Below are 21,592 nucleotides of genomic sequence, written 5' to 3' on the forward strand. Positions count from 1 at the left end.
CCACACCCACGGGGCCCCTACCCACACCCATGGCTCTCACCCCACACTCACGGACCCCCAACCCCCACCCATGGGGCCCCCACCCGACACCCAGAGGGCCCCCATCCCACCCCACACCTATAGCTCCCGTCACACACCTGAGGGGCCCCCACCCCACCCCACACCCACGGCTCCCACTGCACACCCATGGGGCCCCTACCTCACACCTACGGGGTGCCCACCCCACACCCACGGAGCCCCCATCCAAAACCACGGGGCCCCCACCCCACACCCATGGCTCCCATCACACACCTGCAGGGCCCCCAACCCATGGGGCCCCCACTCCACCCCACACCCATGGCTCCCACCGCACACCCACGAGGCCCCTGTCCACACCCACGGGCGCCAGGCAGGTCTTCAGCCCTGCGGGCGGGGACTGAGGCGGCGGTGTCCGATCACATCACATCCTACTAGTCGCTCAGCATGTTTCATCATTTCCGAGCAGCGTGGTCCTGGGTTGGACTGTGTCCTCCAAAGAGATGTGTTGCAGTCCTGACCCAGATCTCCCTGGACGGGACCGTATTTGGAAACAGGGTCTATGCAGGTGTGATTATTAAGAGGAGGTCATCAAGGCGGGTCCCGAGCCACGTGACCTGGGTCCTCCTTGCCAGAGAAGAGACTTGCAGGGAGAAGGTCGCATGACAAGGAGCAGGGGCTGGGCACCTGGTGGGGACGCGGATGGCCCTACTGGAGCTTGCAGAGGGGGCCTTGCGGGGAACTGTGATGGGATGACATTCCTGTGGGTCTGCGGTCACGTGTTACTGCGTTGTTGGGGAACCAGCAGAAACCAGGTGGTTGTCGTTCCCTTCCAGGGGCCGCCCCCACCCCGGGCACCCGTGCCCACCTGCCCCTGTGCCCAGGGACCTCGAAGCCAGGCCCACAGTGCATGTGGCTTCATGCACCCACGGAGGGGTGCTCTCTCCCTCTGGGCCCGTGGGGCAGGCCCGTGGCTCCCAGGCACCTCCATGGAGGCCGGCCTGGAGGAGAGCCAGTCAGGGGCTGTGCCAGGGTGCGGTGGGAGCGTCCCAACTGGCGGGGCCTAGACGCCTACCCTGCACTGTGTCCCCTGCTGGAGGGGACAATGTCTCCACTGCTCGGTCAGGTTAGAGCTGCAGGAGCCCCAGGCGCAGAGAGCCACCTGCAGAAGACATGGCAACCGACCATGGCTGGACACAGGATGGGGCCCTGCTTCGGGGTGGGCGAAGGGTAAACAGGCCCCCAGGACACAGGAGGTAGGCGGTGTGGACGCTGAGCAGCCCTGGCCTCACTCTGTGTCCACCCAGGCCTGGCGCAACCCCCAACTTCCCTGGGGCTCAGCTGACACGGGGTGCGTGCGGGTATGGCCGTGTCAGTCGTGCACACACGGCGGCACCAGCTCCCAGGCCAGCTGGAGAGGCAGGGCCTGCCCTGAGCCCCCCCTCCCCGCCCGCCCCGGCCCCCGGCCCCACCCCTGCCCCAGGCGACTGCAGGTTCCAGGAGCCACCCCCCCACTGCCCCAGGGTGTTAGAGGTGTCGGCGAGCGGTAGGCGAGGGGGCGCGGGCTCCGTGGCCTCAGCTTCCCTGCTCAGCAGCCCGACAGTAGGGCCCTGGGGCTCCAGCTGCAAGGGGGGGGGGGCTGCCCGGGGTCACACGCAGTCTGGTCCACCGGCCTGGGCCCTCATCATCGCCTGGTGTGTGGACAGTCGGGAACACCTGTCGTTTCTGGGGGTACCTGGGGTTCGCACCTGCGTCTTCACATGTGTTCTCAGGGCAGCAATCGTAAGACTTTCCTCCCTCAGCCGCTGGAACAGCGCCAGTGACTCACTTGCCTCCAGCCTGACACATGGAAGCTGCTCTTAGTTTCCTTCCTCGACTCTAAGCCACTTCCTCTTTCCCGCGAGGGACGATGGACGCTCTGCGGGGACCCGCACCCCCACCCGCTCTGACCCCAGGGTGCCCAGCCTCCACATGGGTGCGCTCATCTCCCAAACTACTTTTAAAGTGTTTTTGGTTCAGTAAAGTCCTAAACGAACTTTGCCAGGCACTTTTTTCCGTTAATTTTTAAACCAGAGTGAGTATCAAGGGAAATTTAATCCATGTGCTTCTGATTCATTTACACGTAACTCATCACAACGCCACATGAGAGCTGCCCGCTGTCCAGGCCATGGCACGTTTTTACAAGCGTGCTGCAGCCTCTTCTCAGAAACAGGAAGGGGCATTGGCCAGGGTGGCAATGGACCCAGGCCCCCTGCGGTGGCAGAGCCCCTGGGAGGGAACCGGGCCACAGCGGATGGTGGGCAGCGCCCCCTGGGGGAGAAGGGACCCTTTCTGAGCTCCTGGGGCAGGCTCCGGACAGTGGGGGCACCCACGGGACCCACGGCACCCTGATGGGTCTCCGACTGTGGCTAAAATTGTGCCAGAACGGACGCAGACACCTGCCATCTTCACCAGTTCGGGCGCAGTGTGGCAGCACTCAATACCTTGATACCATTGTGACCTGACCGGTCATGGCCCCTCCCTTGCGGACTCACACCCTGCCCCCCAAACTAAGGCCGCCCCAGCCCCTGCCCCTCGGCCCTCCCCTGAGTGACCTGTGGCATCCCCCGTGTCGCAGCACAAATCCCTCCTGCTCAAGGCGGCACACTGTGCTGGATGTGGATGCCACCCTGGCTGCCCGCTCATCTGTGGCTGTGAGCACGGAATGTGGGGCACGGGGGCCCCAAGACCCCCAACCCCCGGCTTTCAGCCCCTGGAGGACACGCTGCAGTCAGGTGCTGAGCTCGGGTGGCCCGTGAGGAGCCACCATGCTTTCCCACGGTGGCAGGTGCACGGCTGCAGGTGCACGGTGGGTCCCGGTGGGCCCCTGGCCTCCTGCACCCCCACCCACTGAGCTGCCGTGTCTGGACATCTCCCTGCTCACAGCCTCACACCTACCCGCTCAGCACGACCCTGTACCCAACGGCCACCTGCACCAAGCTTCTCCCTGCGACAGCAGGTCCCCCGACAGGACTTTCCCGCTGTGCTACCACCACACCCACCCATTCGTCCCCTGTGGGTTCTGTTCCCGCACTCACGTCTCTACTGTACAAACGATGCCGGTCTTGCTGCCACTCCAACCCCACTGGGGTGCCAGGTGGTCAAGCGGGGCAGGAGGGGGCCCCCAACCCCTTCCCCCCCAACGGGCTGCCCTGTGAGCTGGGGGTGCCCATGGGGAGAAGCGGGCTGCTTCCTGTCTGCCCTGGGTCACCCCTCCAGAGGGAATGCTCCTTTGGGAAATCGACAGGCCCTGCACCCTGGCTCTGGCGTTCTGTCTTGTGGGGCCCAAGGGCAACCTGGTCACTAGGGCCGGCCCCCAATTCTCAGGCTGAGAGGACTCCTGGGGGACACTCAAAAGAAGTGTGAGGAGCAAAGTGAGGCTCGTGAGCACTGCATGGACTCTCCCCGCCTGGGTCACAATGGCAAGATGTCCCATTGCTGCTCCTGGCGGGAGGGACTGAGCAGGGACCTTGGGCCAGGCCCAGTGCCATCAGGTCCTGGAGAGAGGGAGGCAAGGGGTTGGAGTGGGGGCCATGGGGACAGAGGCTTCGGGCTGGCGGGGACGGCAGTGGGGACAGCAGGAGGTGGGGACGGCAGTGGAGATAGGGGTGGGGTGGGGGTGGGCAGCAGGGCCAGGGGAGGGGACAGCAGGGGGCTGGGGATGGCAGGGGGCAGTAGGGACGGTGGGGGGGGGGCAGCGGGTGGATGGTGCTCTGGAGCTTGGGCTCCTGGACTTGCGCCCATGTGGGCCTCTGATCTCCAGGACGTGGTGTTTTCTCCACCCGCCCGAGGTCGTTTGCTGCAGCCGCCCTAGAACCAACCCTGTCAGATCCGAGAGGGGACTATGTGTTCCCCAGGACGTGGGCACACGTCGCCCCGGTGCAGTAGTGTCCCCAGCATCCAGCATCAGCCGCTGCCCTCTGCAGGGTGGTGGGAGGGGGAGGAAGTGAACCCCGCGATCCAAGGACCCGGCCAGCGTCTGCCCCCCATCCTCAGCCCCCAGGGCCCCCTTGCCCCCGCCGCTGGTCTCCTTGGCCATGTGACGCAGCCCCGCGAGGCTGGCCCAGGGCTCAGGGCCAGGGACACAGGTCAGCTGAGAGCCGGGCCTGCAGCTGGTTCACTGGGGCCTCCAGAGCCCATGGCATCCACACCTCCACCCCCCCGCGCCTGTGACCTCCACGTGGGGACGCCAGCCCATGGAACCTGCCAGAACCCAGCCGGGGAGCAGGATGGTTGTGGGAAGGTGCAGCCCCCCCCCCCCGACATGCCTGGTTCCCACGAGCTCAGCCTTCCCCGAGCACGGAGCTGATGGGCCTTTATCTGTAACCACTTTAATTAGGAACCCTGGTGGCTGTCCCCTGGGGCCCGTGGGGCGACGTTAGCGTCCCGACCTAGATGGACTATTTTGAGAAAAACAGAGAAATACAGACAATTAAAAGCATGTCAGAGAGATATTGGGGTTTGACGTGTAATTGGAAGGTGGCGATGTGGGTCTTGTGGACAGAGCTAATTCCCACAGAATCCGCGCTATGTGGACACTTGTACGGGGACAGGTGTGCTGGTGATGGGCCACGGGCTCTCCCACCCCACGACCCTGGAAAGGTAAGCCCTGCGGTGAGGCCACCTTTTAGCTCTTGCTCGAGGAGGACAGGGGCCAGTGCCGTGTCCCCCGCTCCTGGCCAGGAACCCAAGGGTGTTTGGCATCATAACAGCCTCCAGACATTCTGAGAACCCTGCTTGTGCCTCCATCTTTTCTGAGATGTGGCTGCTCGCCTCGGGAGCCATGGGGAGAAACTGAGTCACGGCGACAAGACAGAGCGTGCCACTAAGCCCAGAAAGACACCTGAGACCGAGTCCAGGCGCCAGGGCCAGGCGGACGGCCCGCGGTGATGATGGTCAGGGTGGGCGGTGCTGCCCCGCACCCTGCGGTCACTCCAGCCTCGCCCATGATGCTCGCGAGCCCACCACATGCACCTCCATGTCTCCGCGGGAGCGTGCAGGCTTCTCACGTCGCTCGGCACCGGTCCTTGGAGGCACAGCCCAGCGGGGCTCCGGGCAGGGGCGTGGGCACAGCGACTCTGCACGCGAGGCCCAGTCCTCACCTGCAAACCACCTTCCCGCTTGGCTGGGACCTCCGGAGGGGAGGACAGGGGCGCGGCGTATGACACTCGTTACTATTTCCAGGGTAGCACCACGGTGTCCTGGGCCGAACCCTGCGCAGGCTGCGTGCTGTCCCCACAACCTCGGGACGCAGCGGTATCTGGAAATAGGAACCTGGCAGGTGGATTTAGGGAAGAGGAGGCTGTCCTAGCACGGGTGGCCCTCACACAACTGTCCTCGTTGAGGGGGAGGAGGGACACGGACATGCGGGGAGTCGACATGCACGAGGACGGAGTCACGCGTGGGGCCACGAAGACAAGAAGGCCCCGGGCACCAGAGCGCCAAGCAGCAGGAAGCAGCTGCCCCCGAGGGTGCTCAGCCCTGGGCACTCTGAGCCCTGACGTCGGGCCCCGGAGCGGACAGGATGCACCTGCAGCCTCCCAGGCCGGGTGGCCCCAGGGGGCAGGGGGCCACGCTCAGAGCCCGGGTCCCAGCCTGCATAGGGAGGATGGGGTGGGGGGGTCCACTCTCACCGCGTCTCCAGCCTGGCCTGGCCCCGTGACCACGGGCCCGGGTGCTCCCTGCGGAGCCATGTACCTGCAAGGTGGGGACGGGCGGGGCGGTGGGCATGTCTCAGGGGTGCTCCGCGCTGGGCGGACAGGAGGGGAGGCCTTCAGGGGGCCGCTGGCGGACCGCAGCTGGTGTAGTCACCCGTGTGTGCAGAGCACCCCTGGGGCCGCGGGGTCACCTGGAGCGCAGGTGGACCCCAGAGGGAGCTGAGAACTGCTCGGCACCCCTGGCTTCTTTCCAGTGGCCTGACACGGATTCTGGGGAATTCTGCAATGAATTATGAGCGTGTAGGACTTAGAAGAAGGATGCAAACCCTATTCCCCCGACCCTGCTCCCCTGGCCCTCGTCCCCCCTACCCTATCTCCCCATCACTGTCCCCCTGTCCCCTGGTCCCCCTGTCCCCACTCCCCTGCTTCTCATCCCTCGTCCCCCGACCCTCTGGCTCCTGCTCAGTGGCACGTCAGATGCCCACGCACCCTGGACACACCAGGAGGTCTCGTCGGTGGGACCCGGAGCCCCCGCTCCACCGGCAGGCCCTGCCTCTCACCTGTGTCTACCACGAAGGGGTCCGTGGCTCCCATTCAGGCAAGATAGGCGCTGTATGTATACAGATGGCCTGGCCACGGTGGGGCTTCTTCAGTCCTTGAACCTGGACATCCCAGCGCAGCTGACAGCCACGAGGAGCCCGCAGCTCAGCTGGGACGCGGAGGACCCGCCGGGTGCCACTCCTTGGCTTCTAGCACCACCTTCTGGAATCTTCTGAAATCACACCCAAAAGCACTGACAGGCGCTGAGGTGGTTGCTGTTCAGGGGGAGATGGCGGCCGCGTCTTACAGGCTCCGTGGCGTGGGGACCTGGCCACAGGTCCTCCGGGGACCCCAGAGCCCGGGCTGCGGGGGTCACAGGGCGACCAAGGCAGGGGGCGCAGTTGGGGAGGGAGGTGCCCCGGGCCTGTCCTGCTGGCCCCGCTGCCGACGCTCACCTGGGTGGGCACACGGTGACCCTCAGGTTGTCACCCGCAGTCTGGGGAGGTTGGTGGGCTGGACATTCGTGCACCTCAGATGTGGGCTAAGTGCAAGAAGGCGTGTCTTGCCCTCCCAGGTTCCAGGGAAGCCCCACCCCTTGTGCTCCCCCACGCTTGGTTTCTCTACCCGTCTCCCCCAGGCTGTCAGAGGCATCAGGTGACTGCCGCTGTCTCGGGATGGGGACCAGGCCAGCGCTGCCCCAAGGACTCCACGGTCTCTTTGCAAAGCTGGGGGTGGGGAGGTGACGTGACCCACACGGACCTAAACTTGGGGTGTCTGTCTCCCCACAGAGGCCAGACCCAGCCCCGTGCCCCCTGCTTCTCTTCTGTTCCCACCCCGAACTCCCAGGACAGAACCTGACGGTCCTGGATGAAGTCTGGGCTGTGCAGAGTGACCTACGTGGTCACCGGTACTGACTGTGGGCGCTTCTCAGGTGGGCACATGCTGGGGTCAAGGGAGGTGACCCGGGTCAGGGGGCCTTTGGTGCGTTTTCTCATGCTCAGAGCCTGAGGAGAGTAGTGGGGGTGGCATCTGTTTGGGGTCCAGCCGTTGGACTGGGTTTGCTGTGTTGGGGGCACGTGGTCACACCGTGGGGCAGGCAGAAGGACGGGTCTGGGGGCCTAGGGCCTGCCGGTTGAGCAGGGGCTCCAGGTCCCACCGACGAGAACTTCTGGTGTGTCCAGGGCGCGTGGGCATCAGATGTGCCGCTGAGCAGGAGCCAGGGGGTCGGGGGACGGGGGATGGGAAGCAGGGGAGGAGGGGACAGGGGGACCAGGGGACAGTGACGGGGAGATGGGGTAGGGGGGCCAGGGGCCAGGGGAACAGGGTCTGGAGTGGCAGCTCTGACCTGCATCCCTTGACAGCAGGGCCCTTTCCTGGGCTTCAAGGTGATGCGGGGGTTGGGGGGGCGGTAGTGGGGGCAAGAGGGGTCCCGGGGCCTCAGGCCTGGGTGCAGGGGTTTCTGGCCGCCCTCCCACAGGTAGGGTCTGTTCCTCGTTGGGGTCCCTGCTCGATGTCCATTCGTGTCCGTGCTTCCGGAGCCAGGGAAGGACGGCAGGTCGGGGCAGGTGCTCCGAGACCCTCCCACCTGCCTGGGGGGGGGCGCCCTTTGCGGGGCCCAAGCAGCAAGGAACAGAAGGTCCTCTCTGGGGGCCGCGTTTGCTCGGTGGACACAGTTCAGCCTCCAGAGTCAGAGACACTCATTCCTCACACGTCTGCAGTTGGACAACTGTGGAGGGACGGGGACGGCCTGCCAGCCTGCCCCCGGGCGATCCTCTACGCACCCCATCCGGAGCCTTGGCGGTTGGGAGGCCCTGGGGGTAACCACTTGGCACCTCCTCACATAACCCCCTCTCCAGTTCTCCTCCGCAGAAGTGGGTCTGAACCCTCACGCTGCGCCTGTCCTGACTGCCAGTCCCTCCCTCTGCACCCCTGGCCCAGCGCCCCCTCCCTCCTGCTGCCTCCTCGGTCCCGGGAGGAGCTGGGGACCCAGCAGGGATGGGGCAGCCTGCCACCTACCTTGTCTGGAGGGCCTGTCACCCCGCACGTCCCCGCAAGCATGCGGGGAGATGTCACTCCATTGTGGCGTGACAGCCTCAGGACGGCTTGCAGTGGAGCGGGGGGGGGGGGGGGGGGGACGACAATGACCTCCCTCCAGTGGGGACACAGTGCAACTTGATGCTAGTGTGGACGGGGCCGTCTTCCCGCCTGGGGACTAATGTCGGGCCGGGTCCCACCATCGTCTGCTAACCTCGGGCACCTGGCTGGCTCTCTATAGTCACCTTGGGCTCCTGGCCGTCTGTCTAGTCGCCTTGGGCACCTGGCTGGCTGTCTACAGTCCCTATCACCATGGGCTCCTGGCCGTCTGTCCACAGTTCCTCCAAGGCATGCTCTTCCCGACATCCTGGTGACTCGTCTTTCTGGGTCACTGACAACTTGGGTGAACTGGGCAACGCCAAGGCCGCTTTGGGGACAACGGCTGCCTCCCAGGCCTGGTGCTGCAAGGATGGCAGACCCCTGCAGGGGCGGGGACCTCAGGACCCCATGGGTTCCACGCCCTGACACAGTGACACCCGGCAGCTGGTGGGGATCTGTGCAGGTGTCCCTAGGCTCGCTCCGCGCCCAGGGAACCCACGAGGCCCCAGCACCACCTCCCCAAGGACCGTCAGGGATCTCCTGGCATGGCATCCACCTCAGGAAATGGGGGATCCCCTCCAATCCCCCTCGGCCCTGCTGAGAGACCATCCCACATGCTCCCAGGGGAGGATGTGGCATGGGTATGCAGTGGCCACAGCAGTGCATGACCCACCATGACACCCAGGGTGCTCCATGTAGCGAGGGGACCTCTCTGAACCCACGGAAGAGCCATCCCACGGGTGTCAGGACTGTGGCTGGGAGACCGAAGGCATCTGTGTCCTGACAGGACACCCAGGCACTGGGAGTGCACAAGACCACTGGCACCCACTTCCATGCCAGGGCAGGACGTGTGTGACTCTGCGAACACGAGCCCCCATCCAGCAGTGCCCAACCATCCGAGTGTGGTGCGGCGTAGTTGTGTGAGCTCAGCAACCTCACCGAGGGGAGGCCCATCCCTGACCGACCACAGCCACGCCCCGAGGAAGCCAGCGCCCTGGCTCCGGGCAGCAGCAGTGACATGTGTGCTGCCCTTAGCCTCCAGATTTTTAGTCAAGGAGAAATGGCTTTGTACATCATGATGTCAAACAAAGAGTCTGAATTTACAGAATCTTAAATAAACTTTCATGTTAATTCTCAGAATGCCCAGAGTACGAGGAATGCTTTACAGTAATAGTGAGATAATTAGGGCTCATTTTGGTAGAAACTCAAGTAGTTTGATATGAAAATTAAATTTTGAAAACCAGGAAAGAACCAGAAAGGGGATGTGTCCCCTGCATGGATCAGGAGCATCTGCCCGGCCCAGCCGCCTCTCCTCTCAGGCTCCAGCCCCTTCCTGCCTCCTTGCACCCCTGCAGGCCCCAAGCTGTGGAGTGGATCCTGCGTGCCCTAGGACGTGAGCTTGGAGTAGCTGGGCGGGGATAGCTTCCGCTTCAAGTACTTTAGGACGTAGAGTGGCAGACAGCTGACCACGGTGATGGCTGACACTTTCCACACAAAGGTCACGGTCGTGATGAAGGCAACATCTGCAGGCAGGACACGGAAACAAGTGTAAGAGGCGGTTGAGGCGCCCACAGGCCCCTGAGGCCCAAGGCGGCAGGCAGCCGCCTCCTTGCGTCACTGCCAGGCGGCGCGGGGACTCAGGTGGCCCTTACCACACCTGCGTACCAGGTGTAGTAAGTTCTTTTAACAGAATAAAAAATTACACCAAAGTATTAGAGACTGTGTATGACGTCCTCAGACACCCTTGGGTGGTGGAGGTTCCCGCAGCTGCAGTGCTGGGTCTGAGAGGCCGTTTGGGGCTGGTCCGTGGGCTCTCCCAACAAAGCCTGGCTCTGTGACTTTCCATGGAAGAGGTGGGGGCAAGAGCCAAGTCCCAGGGGTGCTCCTACCACTGGCAGAAGCCCTTCACTCTTACCACAACGGGGGATCCACTTGGCCACTTGGCAGGACTCACAGATTTTACACACACATGGCCGACCCGAGTATGTCCCAGACCACAGAGGGTGGCAGATGGTCTGGATTTCACCATATTTCAAAAAACCCTGAAACTGTTTTCCAACTGCTTGTCCACACATGAGTTTTTAAAGCATAACTGAACTGGCTGCCATGTGAAAGCATATCTGCAAACACTCCTCCCTTCGGATCCACATCTCAAGGTTCCAAAGGGATTTACTTTCAAAGTACAAACCCGCATGCGCATGGCCACACTCCAGGTGCCAGGAGGGGAGGCATGTCCGAGCCCCCTGCACCTAAACCTCCAGCACTTAAACAATGAGGAAGGTGATCTCCCCAAGTGACTGCGGTTTGTCTTTGCCACTTTCTAATTCACTTTTATGTCTATTTCGCCTTTTTTTCATTTTAGCAGCGGATCAGATGCAGTACTTGTGTGTTTGTCCAATTTATTATTTTGCTTTGTAAATAAAATTTACAGAAATATTTCTGTAAATATTACTAAATGAAGGAAACAGACATATTAAAATGAAATGCCATAAAAATAAACCAACATTTCTCCCATGCTCAGTGTGTTGTGCTCCTACTGGAAAATATACTAAATATTCTTAAGAAAAGTAACAAGAGATTGTATTTTGAAAATAGCTAATTTCTTAAGTGCTGTTTTGTATGTTTGGGTGAACATCTCTTTCATTTTGTTTTTGAGGGGGAAAAGGGCAGGGGGAGAGGGAGACAGAATCTCCAGCAGGCTCCCCGCCAAGTGACAAGCCTGGTGCAGGAGCCAATCTCATGACCCTGAGATCACAACCTGAGCCGAAACCAAGTCAGACACTCAACCAACTGAGCCACCCTGGCGCTCCAGTGAGTATTTCTTTTAGTACATTACCTTTTTAAAATTTTTCTATCCATATATTTGCCATTGAGTAGATGCTCAAGTGTGAATTCACCCAACGTCTCCGCCATTTATAATATGTTACAGTTAAAGCAAAGGAACAAAATGCACAATTCCTGCTGCTGAAAGCTGCCTAGACACACTCACTTTGTGATTTACCATTCTGGTGTGAAGGACAGAGATGCTTTCGCGGTACAGTGGATGAACACTGCGATGTATCGATTCTCATCCCACAGACTTCACGGAACATTGTGTTACTGAGGAAGCTGAGTCTTGACGTGCATCCTGTCACTGTCCCTGGCGGGCCCTTCTACCTGCAGACATGCGGACTTCAAATCTGGGTTTTTCCTGTGGGGTCTTTCTGGGGCACTCTGGTGGCCCGAGGGCAGGCTTCCTGGAGCAATGTGCAGGCTCCCTGGATTTCACCCCCAAACCCGGCTCTTCACCTCGGTTTCCCTCCTGGAGGGCTCCTTGGCTTTACTTCCCCTCCTGCTACGTATCCTGTGTTAGCGTGCTTCTCCCCAGGGTCCCTCCCAGACATGCTGCTCTGGGCCCCTGGACACAGCTCCCCTGCCAGGCTCACCGGGAGCCACGATGAGGCTGGTGGGACCCTCCACGGGGTGAGTCATTTCTGCAGTGGCCTCTGCCTGAGGACACGCTCAGCAGGTGATGGGGACGTACTACTCTGAGTTTAAGGGAAGGGCTTCTTTGCACAGACAGTGATCTGACCAGGGGCTGTCTGGAGGCGACCTGGCTTTCCCAGCTGTGGGGAGGCAGGCCACAGGCTGACGTCACAAGGCCCTGAGGCGCAAACCCTAGGACTGCTGCTCCTGTGGGATGCACGGACTTTGTCCAAGTAGTGGAAGTCACAGCCTCTGCATCAGTCACACAGGGTGATAAGGGCCCACAACTAGCTGGCCTTATGCAGAGGTGGCATCTTTAGCTATTACTATGGTGTGTCCAAAGGTGGGCCTGGACTCCACCCTGGGAGTGCTTGTGAGTTAGGAAGAAGGATAAACAATGCAGCTCTTATGGAAATAATTTTTGGAAACAGTACATCTTTTAAAGAGGTAAGACGGTGACAATCTGAATTTTATAAAATATTACAAAGAGTTTAATCTTTCCACAAAAAGAAGCTTTTTGTGTAGTGAAGCAATCTGAGGTAGGTTTTATTGCACTCCGCAATTTAAGACAGTGTATTAATAAGTAACAATAACTAATGTATAAAAACCAGTAACAGACAAAAAAGATTCCCACAGCAACTTACCAAAATACTCATTTAGAAAAGCGAGTGAGGCCACATAGCAGCCCAGGCTGAGGACCTCAGCCACTGCCATCAGCCAGTGCCACGTCCTGACGGTCAGGGCCACCATGAGCAGCTCCGTGAGGATGAGGGCCGTGAAGGAGATGGCCACCACATGCACAAACTCAGACTCGAACAGAAGCAAGGCCCCGTACATGAGGATGCCGCCTGCAACACAAGACGGGGGTACTGTGGCCTGGATGGGGCAGCCCCTCCTGCCGGGGTGGGAACCCAGCACTGCACCGGGCAGCTGGGGGACACACTAGGGGCATGGCTAACCGGCAAGAGTCATACTTGAAAATATGTGGTTAGGGACACCCCCTCACTTCATGTTAACAGTTTATTTAAAGTTCTGGATTATGAATAAGATAAGATGTGGCACCAGAGAGGCCAGGAACCTTTCAAGATCTGGAGGAAAGGCCATGCCACCTCTTTGTAAGTAATTATGCTTCCAATGTAAAGTATCTAATCTGTTAATTCAATTTCAACAATCTCTCATTTATCTGGAACACTCATCAGAGGATGGCTAATGACTTCTGTTTACATTAAGTGAGATTTCTCCAAGTCTGGGCATCACTCTGCGACAGGAACTGCTGCGGGGGCACGTAACATGGTAAGTGCTCAGCAAAATTTTCTGGATTAGCATTTCATTAGAAACAGGTGAGTTTTTCAGTGACAGGCGAAGGGGCGTGATGAAGGGGTGTGGATGACCAGCTGCTGGAAGATCGCTTTAGGAGATGAACAGGAGTGACAGCTGCTGATGGAGCCTGAAGCTTCTGGAATTTAACCGAGGGGGGAAAGAACGTTGCTAGGGGCAGACAAGAAACCTTCGGTCCAGGCCTCTTACCTTGGTAAATACTGATTAACACCCAGACGAGGAAGGTCTTGAAGGACAAAGATCTCCCCTAGGGTAAACAGTGGAATATCTTAGTTAGCAGAGTGCAAAAACAGTGTGACTCACAGGTTTTCTAGCAGCTAGTTATGAGTGACTTCTAGAAGACCCCTAGATCCCCAAGCCTGGCCTTCCCACCCATGCACCTGTGGCCCAGAGCATGGTGCCCTCCGCTTGCCCTTGGGTAACCCTCAGCCCACAGCCACGTGCCCCCTGCCTCCCAGAAGTTGAGGTGTGTCTGCAAACACTGAAATGCACTAGCGGGAAAACACTTGTATCGTCGTCAAAATAACTCCCTTGACTTTCTTATTTCTTGGCAACAAATATTCTTGTATTTACTTTCTAGTTTCTCCAGATGAAGGACGCGTACACCCTCCTGAAGTCATCCACACCCAAGAGGGAGACCCAGCCACTGCCAGCCACACGGGCTGCTACTGCTCAGGCCTGTTCCATGGCAGTGCTTGTCAGGTGAAGCCATGTGAACGATGGACCCTCAGGACCTTGGTCAGATCTGTGCGGTCACACTCCTGCATCAATCCTCTCGGGCACTGTAGCACTCAGACGGGGCAGACGTTGTCTCCATTTACACATGAAAAAACTCTAAAAGTCTGGTGCTTTCCACAAGTTCATGCTGCAGGGCAGCTGTGCTGGACATGGGTTTGAATTGCGTGGGCTCACCTATATATGAATTTTTAAAAACTAAAATAAATACAGTATTATTAATGTATTTGCTTTTTTTTTTTAAAGATTCTATTTATTTATTCATGAGAGACACAGAGAGGCAGAGACACAGGCAGAGGGAGAAGCAGGCTCCCCGTGGGGAGCCCGATGCGGGACTGGATCCCAGGACTCCAGGATCACGCCCTGAGCCAAAGGCAGATGCTCAACCACTGAGCCACCCAGGTGCCCCTGTATTTGCTTTTTTAAAAAAGTTCTCTTAACTTTTTTTCTCCAGCCTACTTTATCATGAGAATATAATATAGAACACATGCAACATAATCAGATGTTCATGGAGTAGGTGAGGCTTCCCATCACCAGGAGGCCATCACCACTTATGTGTTTGGGGAATCAAAATGATATGCAGATTTTTGACTGTGCAGGGGTTGGGGGGGTGGTCACTGACCCCACAGTGTTCAAGGGTCAGCACCAAATGGCTAGAGTCTGAAGCTCTGCTGTGCCCTGGGCCCTCCCCACCATAGGAGAGGCGCTCACAGCCAGGGTGGGAAGGTGGTCCCTAAGTCAGAAAGCACTGCCAAATGCCACCAAGGAGAAACGAGCTGCTATGGAAGAGATGCGCTGGGGTGTGTTGCTGTGACGACTGCCAGAGTATTCTGGATCGGAGCCTCATCTACCTGGAGTTGAGTGACAACATTTCAAGAGACGCAGCCACAAGGCAGGTGTGGCCCTTCCAGCATCCTCCTGGGAAGCACTGGCTGAACCTGAGTCCTTACTACACATGTGAAAAGTAATGTTCACACATAACAGATATCATGAAAAGGCAATGATGATTTTTAAAAAGGCGGGAAAGTTTAGCTGTTACATGTCTGTATATGTCTCAGTATCTATTTCCCAAGTGCATTTGTCTTGCTGGATACTAGCAGGTGTTTGGTCTTTGATAACACTGAGGTAATTAAGTACATGGCTAATTTTCTTTTAATATTTTAAAAGATAATTTGTTGATGTAAAATAAAAGATTTACTCTGTAGCTACATTTGCTGACATCTCTTCGATACTACTTATGTTATATAATTGTCGGTTTATAAACTGGGGGGTGTTTGAAGACAGCTCAGCGATGTGAGCCCAGGTCAAAGTTCCCATATCCAAGCAGACACAGATTAATAAGGCAAAACACTACAGAATGGGCACAGAAACTCAATAAAATAACCAATCGGAGAAATAATTTGAAAGATATGCATAAGCCACTAGCTCCTGGGTGATACTTATCAATGGCTCTCTCAGACTTTGGCTCTGAGAGACAAAAGTGAGTATTTCACTGAATTTGGTGCCACAGATGCGCATGAACACAGTTCTTACTCTGGACCCAGGCCATGCAGGCAGGGGCTCTCCTGGGCCCATACGCCTCTCCTTCCAGAGGAGGAGAGGAAGGACGGCCAGTCCTTGGCTGGTGGAAATTCCTCTAGCAGGAGCTCTGTCCCGGCACTGCGCACACACTGCTTTTAGGACCCGGTCAGCCTGGGTTTGGCCCTGCCCGTGGCTCCCCTGGGGCACACACTCAATGTCTGTGAGTGGTCTCTTCTTATGTGAACAGAAGTGATGGCCGCACTTGTGTGGATAAAATGAAATAAGCATAAAGCCAGAAGCCTAGTGAGTGTTCAGTATTTCAGTGTTAAGTCTTAGAGACCTGTAAGTTCGTTTCTCTAAAAGACCCACCAAACTGTAAAAATAAAATCCAGCGAATCTAGGGAAAAGTTAATGCACCTGAAAGTCCCATGAACAGACTCACTACTCTGTCTTGGCCTGAGATGCAATATGCGGGTACAGCTGTTCCCGCTGCCCCTCAGTCCCCCACCTTGGCCCTGGGCTACTGCCCACCCGTCCCCCACGCCCGGAGCCCTGCATTTCCCAGGGGGCCAGCTACATGGGACCATACAAGCTTCTGAGTCTGGCTTCCTCCACATAGCCCAATGCACTTAGGATTCACCTGTGCTGCTGGACTGACACCGCGCACCATGTGGCTGCAGGGCTCACTTCTCTCGGGTGACTGCCCAGAAGGGTCACTGAGTCACGTGGTCAGTGCACATTTAACTTCAAGAGAAAGTGCTGAACCGTGCCTCCAGGGGCCATGCCCGTGGTGTGCTCCTGCTGTGGACCCTGCTTTCCCAGGGGGGAGCGTGGTGGCCCCTGTTGTTACTGCTTGCCGGCCCCTCATGAGAAATGGTGATGAGCAGAGCCTTTCAGATACTCATCTGCACGTCGTGATCGTCGCTGTGCTGTCAGGTCAGGTCTTTGGTCCGTTTAGATAATTGGGTTGCTTGTCTTCTTTTTAAGTTTTGAGGCTTCTTTGTATATTCCAGATAGAAGTCCTTTGTCAGAAGTGTGATCTGTAAGTATTTCCCACAGTTCTGTAGCTCTTCCTTATATTTATTTTATCAGTGCCAACCACAGAACGAGTCTAATTATGATAAAGTCCAGCCTACCAGTTTTTCCCTTTCTGAATCACACATCTGACCCCATATCTAAAAACTATGCCCATCCCAAGGTCATGCACATGTTCTTCTGCATTTTATTCCAGAAGGCTAATTAGGTCTACGACTCACTTTGAAGTGTGTTTCCCCCAAAACGGTGACAGGTGGGTGGAGGCTCTGTGTTTGCTGGTGGCTCTGAAGCATCTATTTACAAATGGTCCAGTCTCCCTTGGATTGATCAGCCATGATGCATGTGGCTCTTTCCTGGGCTCTCTGCTCACCCCACTGCTCCATGTGTCTGTCCTCTGCCAATAATCTGTTGCCTTGGTTACTAATGTACAGAAAGTCCTGAAATTGGGTAGAGCAAGTCTTCCAAACTCGTCCTCTTTTTAATTTTTTTTAAATTTTTTTTTATAAATTTATTTTTTATTGGTGTTCAATTTGCTGACATACAGAATAACACCCAGTGCTCATCCCATCAAGTGCCCCCCTCAGTGCCCGTCACCCAGTCACCCTCACCCCCCCCCACCTCCCCTTCCACCACCCCTAGTTCGTTTCCCAGAGTTAGCAGTCTTTATGTTCTGTCTCCCTTTCTGATATTTCCCACACATTTCTTCTCCCTTCCCTTATATTCCCTTTCACTATTATTTATATTCCCCAAATGAATGAGAACATACACTGTTTGTCCTTCTCCGACTGACTTATTCACTCAGCATAATACCCTCCAGTTCCATCCACATTGAAGCAAATGGTGGGTATTTGTCGTTTCTAATGGCTGAGGAATATTCCATTGTATACATAAACCACATCTTCTTTATCCATTCATCTTTCGTTGGACACCGAGGCTCCTTCCACAGTTTGGCTATCGTGGCCATTGCTGCTAGAAACATCGGGGTGCAGGTGTCCCGGCATTTCATTGCATCAGTATCTTTGGGGTAAATCCCCAGCAGTGCAATTGCTGGGTCGTAGGGCAGGTCTATTTTTAACTCTTTGAGGAACCTCCACACAGTTTTCCAGAGTGGCTGCACCAGTTCACATTCCCACCAACAGTGTAAGAGGGTTCCCTTTTCTCCGCATCCTCTCCAACACTTGTGGTTTCCTGCCTTGTTAATTTTCCCCATTCTCACTGGTGTGAGGTGGGATCTCATTGTGGTTTTGATTTGTATTTCCCTGATGGCAAGTGATGTGGAGCATCTTCTCATGTGCATGTTGGCCATGTCTATGTCTTCCTCTGTGAGATTTCTCTTCATGTCTTTTGCCCATTTCATGATTGGATTGTTTGTTTCTTTGGTGTTGAGTTTAATAAGTTCTTTATAGATCTTGGATACTAGCCCTTTATCTGATACGTCATTTGCAAATATCTTCTCCCATTCTGTAGGTTGTCTTTGAGTTTTGTTGACTGTTTCCTTTGCTGTGCAAAAGCTTCTTATCTTGATGAAGTCCCAATAGTTCATTTTTGCTTTTGTTTCTTTTGCCTTCGTGGATGTATCTTGCAAGAAGTTACTATGGCCGAGTTGAAAAAGGGTGTTGCCTGTGTTCTCCTCTAGGATTTTGATGGAATCTTGTCTCACATTTAGATCTTTCATCCATTTTGAGTTTATCTTTGTGTCTGGTGCAAGAGAGTGGTCTAGTTTCATTCTTCTGCATGTGGATGTCCAATTTTCCCAGCACCATTTATTGAAGAGACTGTCTTTTTTTCCAGTGGATAGTCTTTCCTGCTTTGTTGAATATTAGGGACCATACAGTTGAGGGTCCACTTCTGGATTCTCTATTCTGTTCCATGGATCTATGTGTCTGTTTTTGTGCCAGTACCACACTGTCTTGATGACCACCGCTTTGTAGTACAACCTGAAATCTGGCATTGTGATGCCTCCAGCTATGGTTTTCTTTTTTAAAATTCCCCTGGCTATTCGGGGTCTTTTCTGATTCCACACAAATCTTAATTTGTTCCAACTCTCGTTCCTTTTTTTAAAAATGGCCTTGGTAATTATAGTTCCCCTGCCTTCCCATATAAATCTTGGAATCAGTTTGTTAGCTTTCGGCCACATGGAGTCTCCTAGTTATTCTTTGCAACTTTAAAAATCCCTCTCCACAGTGTCCCAGAGCCTGCAGCACACACGTCCTGCATGGTTTTTTAGTTAAACCACCTTTGCTTTTTTTAGGTTACTGCAAATCCTGTTCAAAAACATTTTTCAGACCTCAATTGTCCATGGCTAGTATATAAAATTAGAAAGGATAAAATATATTCCTTGAATCCTGCAAACTTATAGGTTAGCTTAGAAAGGTTTTGTGGATTTTTTAAAAAGATTATTTATTTATTTATTCATGAGAGACACAGAGGGAGGCAGAGATCTAGGCAGAGAGAGAAGCAGGCTTCAGGCAGGAGCCTGATGTGAGATTCGATCCCGGCACTCTGGGATTATGTCCTGAGTCGAAGGCAGACACTCAACCACTGAGCCACCCAGGTGCCCACAAGTTTTATGGATTCTTCGGGCTTTTCCTGTCATCTGCATCTCCTCTAATTTCTAGCCTTTGTTTTTTCCTGCTTTATCACTATTATCTCTAAAATTATTTAAGAATATAAATATACATTCCAAAACTAAAACCATTTTGAGAGTATTCAACAGGAAATAAAAAAAATAGTGAAGTAATCCTAGTAAGTTTTATGTCTAACGGTGTCAAGGATTCTGATGAAGGATTGCATGATATTACCTACTTGGTCTCTTTACAATTAGTTTAGCTGCCTCTGCAGTTAGTGGGTTATTTATCAGGAATGTAAAGCAACGTGTTGGTCATGGAATCCCCAGCTACAAGTCTGATGTACGTTTGGGACTACATGGGCTGGCTCAGGTGAGCGAGGGTCACCCCACTAGTACTGACCGATGGCTCTCAGGCTTGTGTGGCCCTTCCTAAGAGGCCACAGATCGTCCATCTGGGGTAAACAGAGTCATCTGTGGAGCTAGGAGAGGGGTGAGCGCACAGGGTCCCTGCTTCACTGGCAGCACCAGGAGACTGAGAGCGGCCATTCATCATGAGTGCATTGAATGCATGTGAGCATTCACACCAGAATGTGGCCTTTAAAAGAGGAACACTAAAAATTATTACAGATGCATCATTTTCTGCAAGGAATGAAAACAATATGGCTTTAGGAAGGGGAGGGGAGTGCAGCCTCTTTGCTGGGCTCCCTCACCCTGTTGCTGACACACTACTGAACAGATACTGACTCCAGACTGGGCTCAGGCTCTCCCAATGGAGTCATGAGCAAATGTATGCTCCAGGTTGGCTGATGTTGTTGGAACATGTAAATCACATCTGCAATGATTGGGTTCGGACTCTCACTCTCAGAATAAAAAGAATGGTTATCAAATTAGTATGAAAACTGGTATTTTCTTTCAAAGCATGGTACTTTCCTCTCTGTTTTGCGAGGGATATATACTCTGTTCCCCTTCACTGCTTTTGAAACTATCTTAGAACTTTATCATGACCCTGGCCTTCTGCTTAGAACAGACCAGGTGTGTTGCACAGCTGACGTGCACCTGCATCTGCACCTGTGGCCTATTTTGTGCTGCTGTTTGACTATCATGTAATTCACATTTTCTTTCCAGAATGAAAGTGGGCTTCCCGAGCCCAGGAATGACTTCTCACCCTCGCCTCCAGCAGCCACAGACCCAATGCCTGCCACACGGACAGGCCAGGCAGACGGCTCGTGGGCCTCTCGAGTCACCACCAATAATTGAGAAGTAATGTGAAGATTCAAAATCTCTCTCTGGCTTCAGTAAGAAAATGTAACTCAATTTTTTATCAAGTTAGGTGGTTGAGTACTTTAGTGCTACTCTGTCTTCAAAGTATTTGAAGGGCAACAGGTTTTGAAAGAATAAGTATAATAAACACAAAAGGAATAGGTCTTGGGTCTTGAAGAAACAGTAACTGAACTCCTGTCACAATAAAGTAGTAATGACGGCTGGACTCAAGGGCACAGGCACCGAGACATTCTATTGGTCACCCTAACGAAAACAAGAATGACTCAGTCAGAATGAAGACACTTTCCTGCCACCCCTTGTGTTCAATGCATCAGCCAACCATCCCCCCACCCTGACGGCGGTAGACACAGCGTTGACCCCGCGTCCCACTGACAGCAACTGCTCCAACCACGACCGTCTGGTGATGTTGCCCAGGCTGACCTGCAGTGACCTCAAGCGGCTGAGACACTGACCGCCTGTGATTTTAGGGAAGCTCATCTGGGTCTGCTCATACATGGACAGTCTGTGAGGCAGCATTTAAGTTAACATGTCTGGAGTTTATGGAAATAAAGAAATACATAATAATCTAAAATTATAATTACTCACAAAAGCTTCCTACAGTTTTGGGTCTTTGATCCTGTTCTGCTTTAATGAATGATAATGGTTTAATCATTTTAGAATATTAAACAAAACAGTTTTCCTTTTTCTTGTAATATTCACAATAAAATTATCAGGATTATTAGTGCTCTTTTTCTATATCTATAAAATATATTTGCATTTTATTATCAAATTAAATATGCTGTTATTGAATATAATGATTGAGATTTTATTTTATGCTATACTGGTGAACTAGGTTTATTTTTGTCCTGATTGTAAAAATAATATGAGCACTTGGTATTTTTTTTCAAGGAACTTTAAATCTTAATTTCATCCAGTCCTTAAAACAGCAGCACGAAGCCCAGAGATCACCCTGGTCTGGCCAGCTCCTCTGCATGTGGTTAGTGGTTCGCTGCATCCCGCCTAGTGCCCACTGATCCCTTCTCCACATGCTATAGTTTTAAAGATCAGAGTTGGTCATTTCATATGTAAACCTGGATTTGACTGAGAGTTAGTGGACTTTGTTCTCCCTGTTGCTTCAGGAGAAGCTAGCCTTTTGGAAGATTCCAAGGTCACCACAACCTGTCCTTGGAGAGCGAGGGGGTGTTCCAGCCTGTGGAGCTTGTTTTGCTTGCTGTAGAAACACGGTCTTGTAAAGAAATATGACAAACCTCAGGAATACTCTATC

The 21,592-nt window shown here is 54.6% G+C and overlaps 1 protein-coding gene and 1 long non-coding RNA gene across 8 annotated transcripts in view; one reads left to right on the plus strand and one right to left on the minus strand.

Annotated features, from left to right (window-relative positions):
* The first annotated feature begins 8,413 nt into the window (after positions 1–8,413).
* Positions 8,414–14,191, plus strand: LOC119875951. The gene is made up of 3 exons (XR_005353265.1): positions 8,414–11,195; positions 11,314–13,142; positions 13,768–14,191. It is a non-coding gene; the product is annotated as an uncharacterized LOC119875951 (long non-coding RNA).
* Positions 9,495–21,592, minus strand: part of ATP9B (ATPase phospholipid transporting 9B (putative)) — a 237,520-nt gene continuing 225,422 nt past the window's right edge. For all 7 annotated transcript variants that reach the window (XM_038525733.1, XM_038525732.1, XM_038525735.1 and 4 more), the window contains 3 exons: positions 13,377–13,434; positions 12,494–12,697; positions 9,495–9,907 (listed from right to left, as the gene is read on the minus strand). In XM_038525733.1, coding sequence (XP_038381661.1) covers positions 9,771–9,907; positions 12,494–12,697; positions 13,377–13,434 — 399 coding nt within the window. In that variant the 3' untranslated portion in view covers positions 9,495–9,770. The remainder of the gene's footprint in view (positions 9,908–12,493; positions 12,698–13,376; positions 13,435–21,592) is intronic.

This window comes from Canis lupus, chromosome 1 (genome assembly GCF_011100685.1).
Source record: "Canis lupus familiaris isolate Mischka breed German Shepherd chromosome 1, alternate assembly UU_Cfam_GSD_1.0, whole genome shotgun sequence".
NCBI classification, from domain to species: domain Eukaryota; kingdom Metazoa; phylum Chordata; class Mammalia; order Carnivora; family Canidae; genus Canis; species Canis lupus.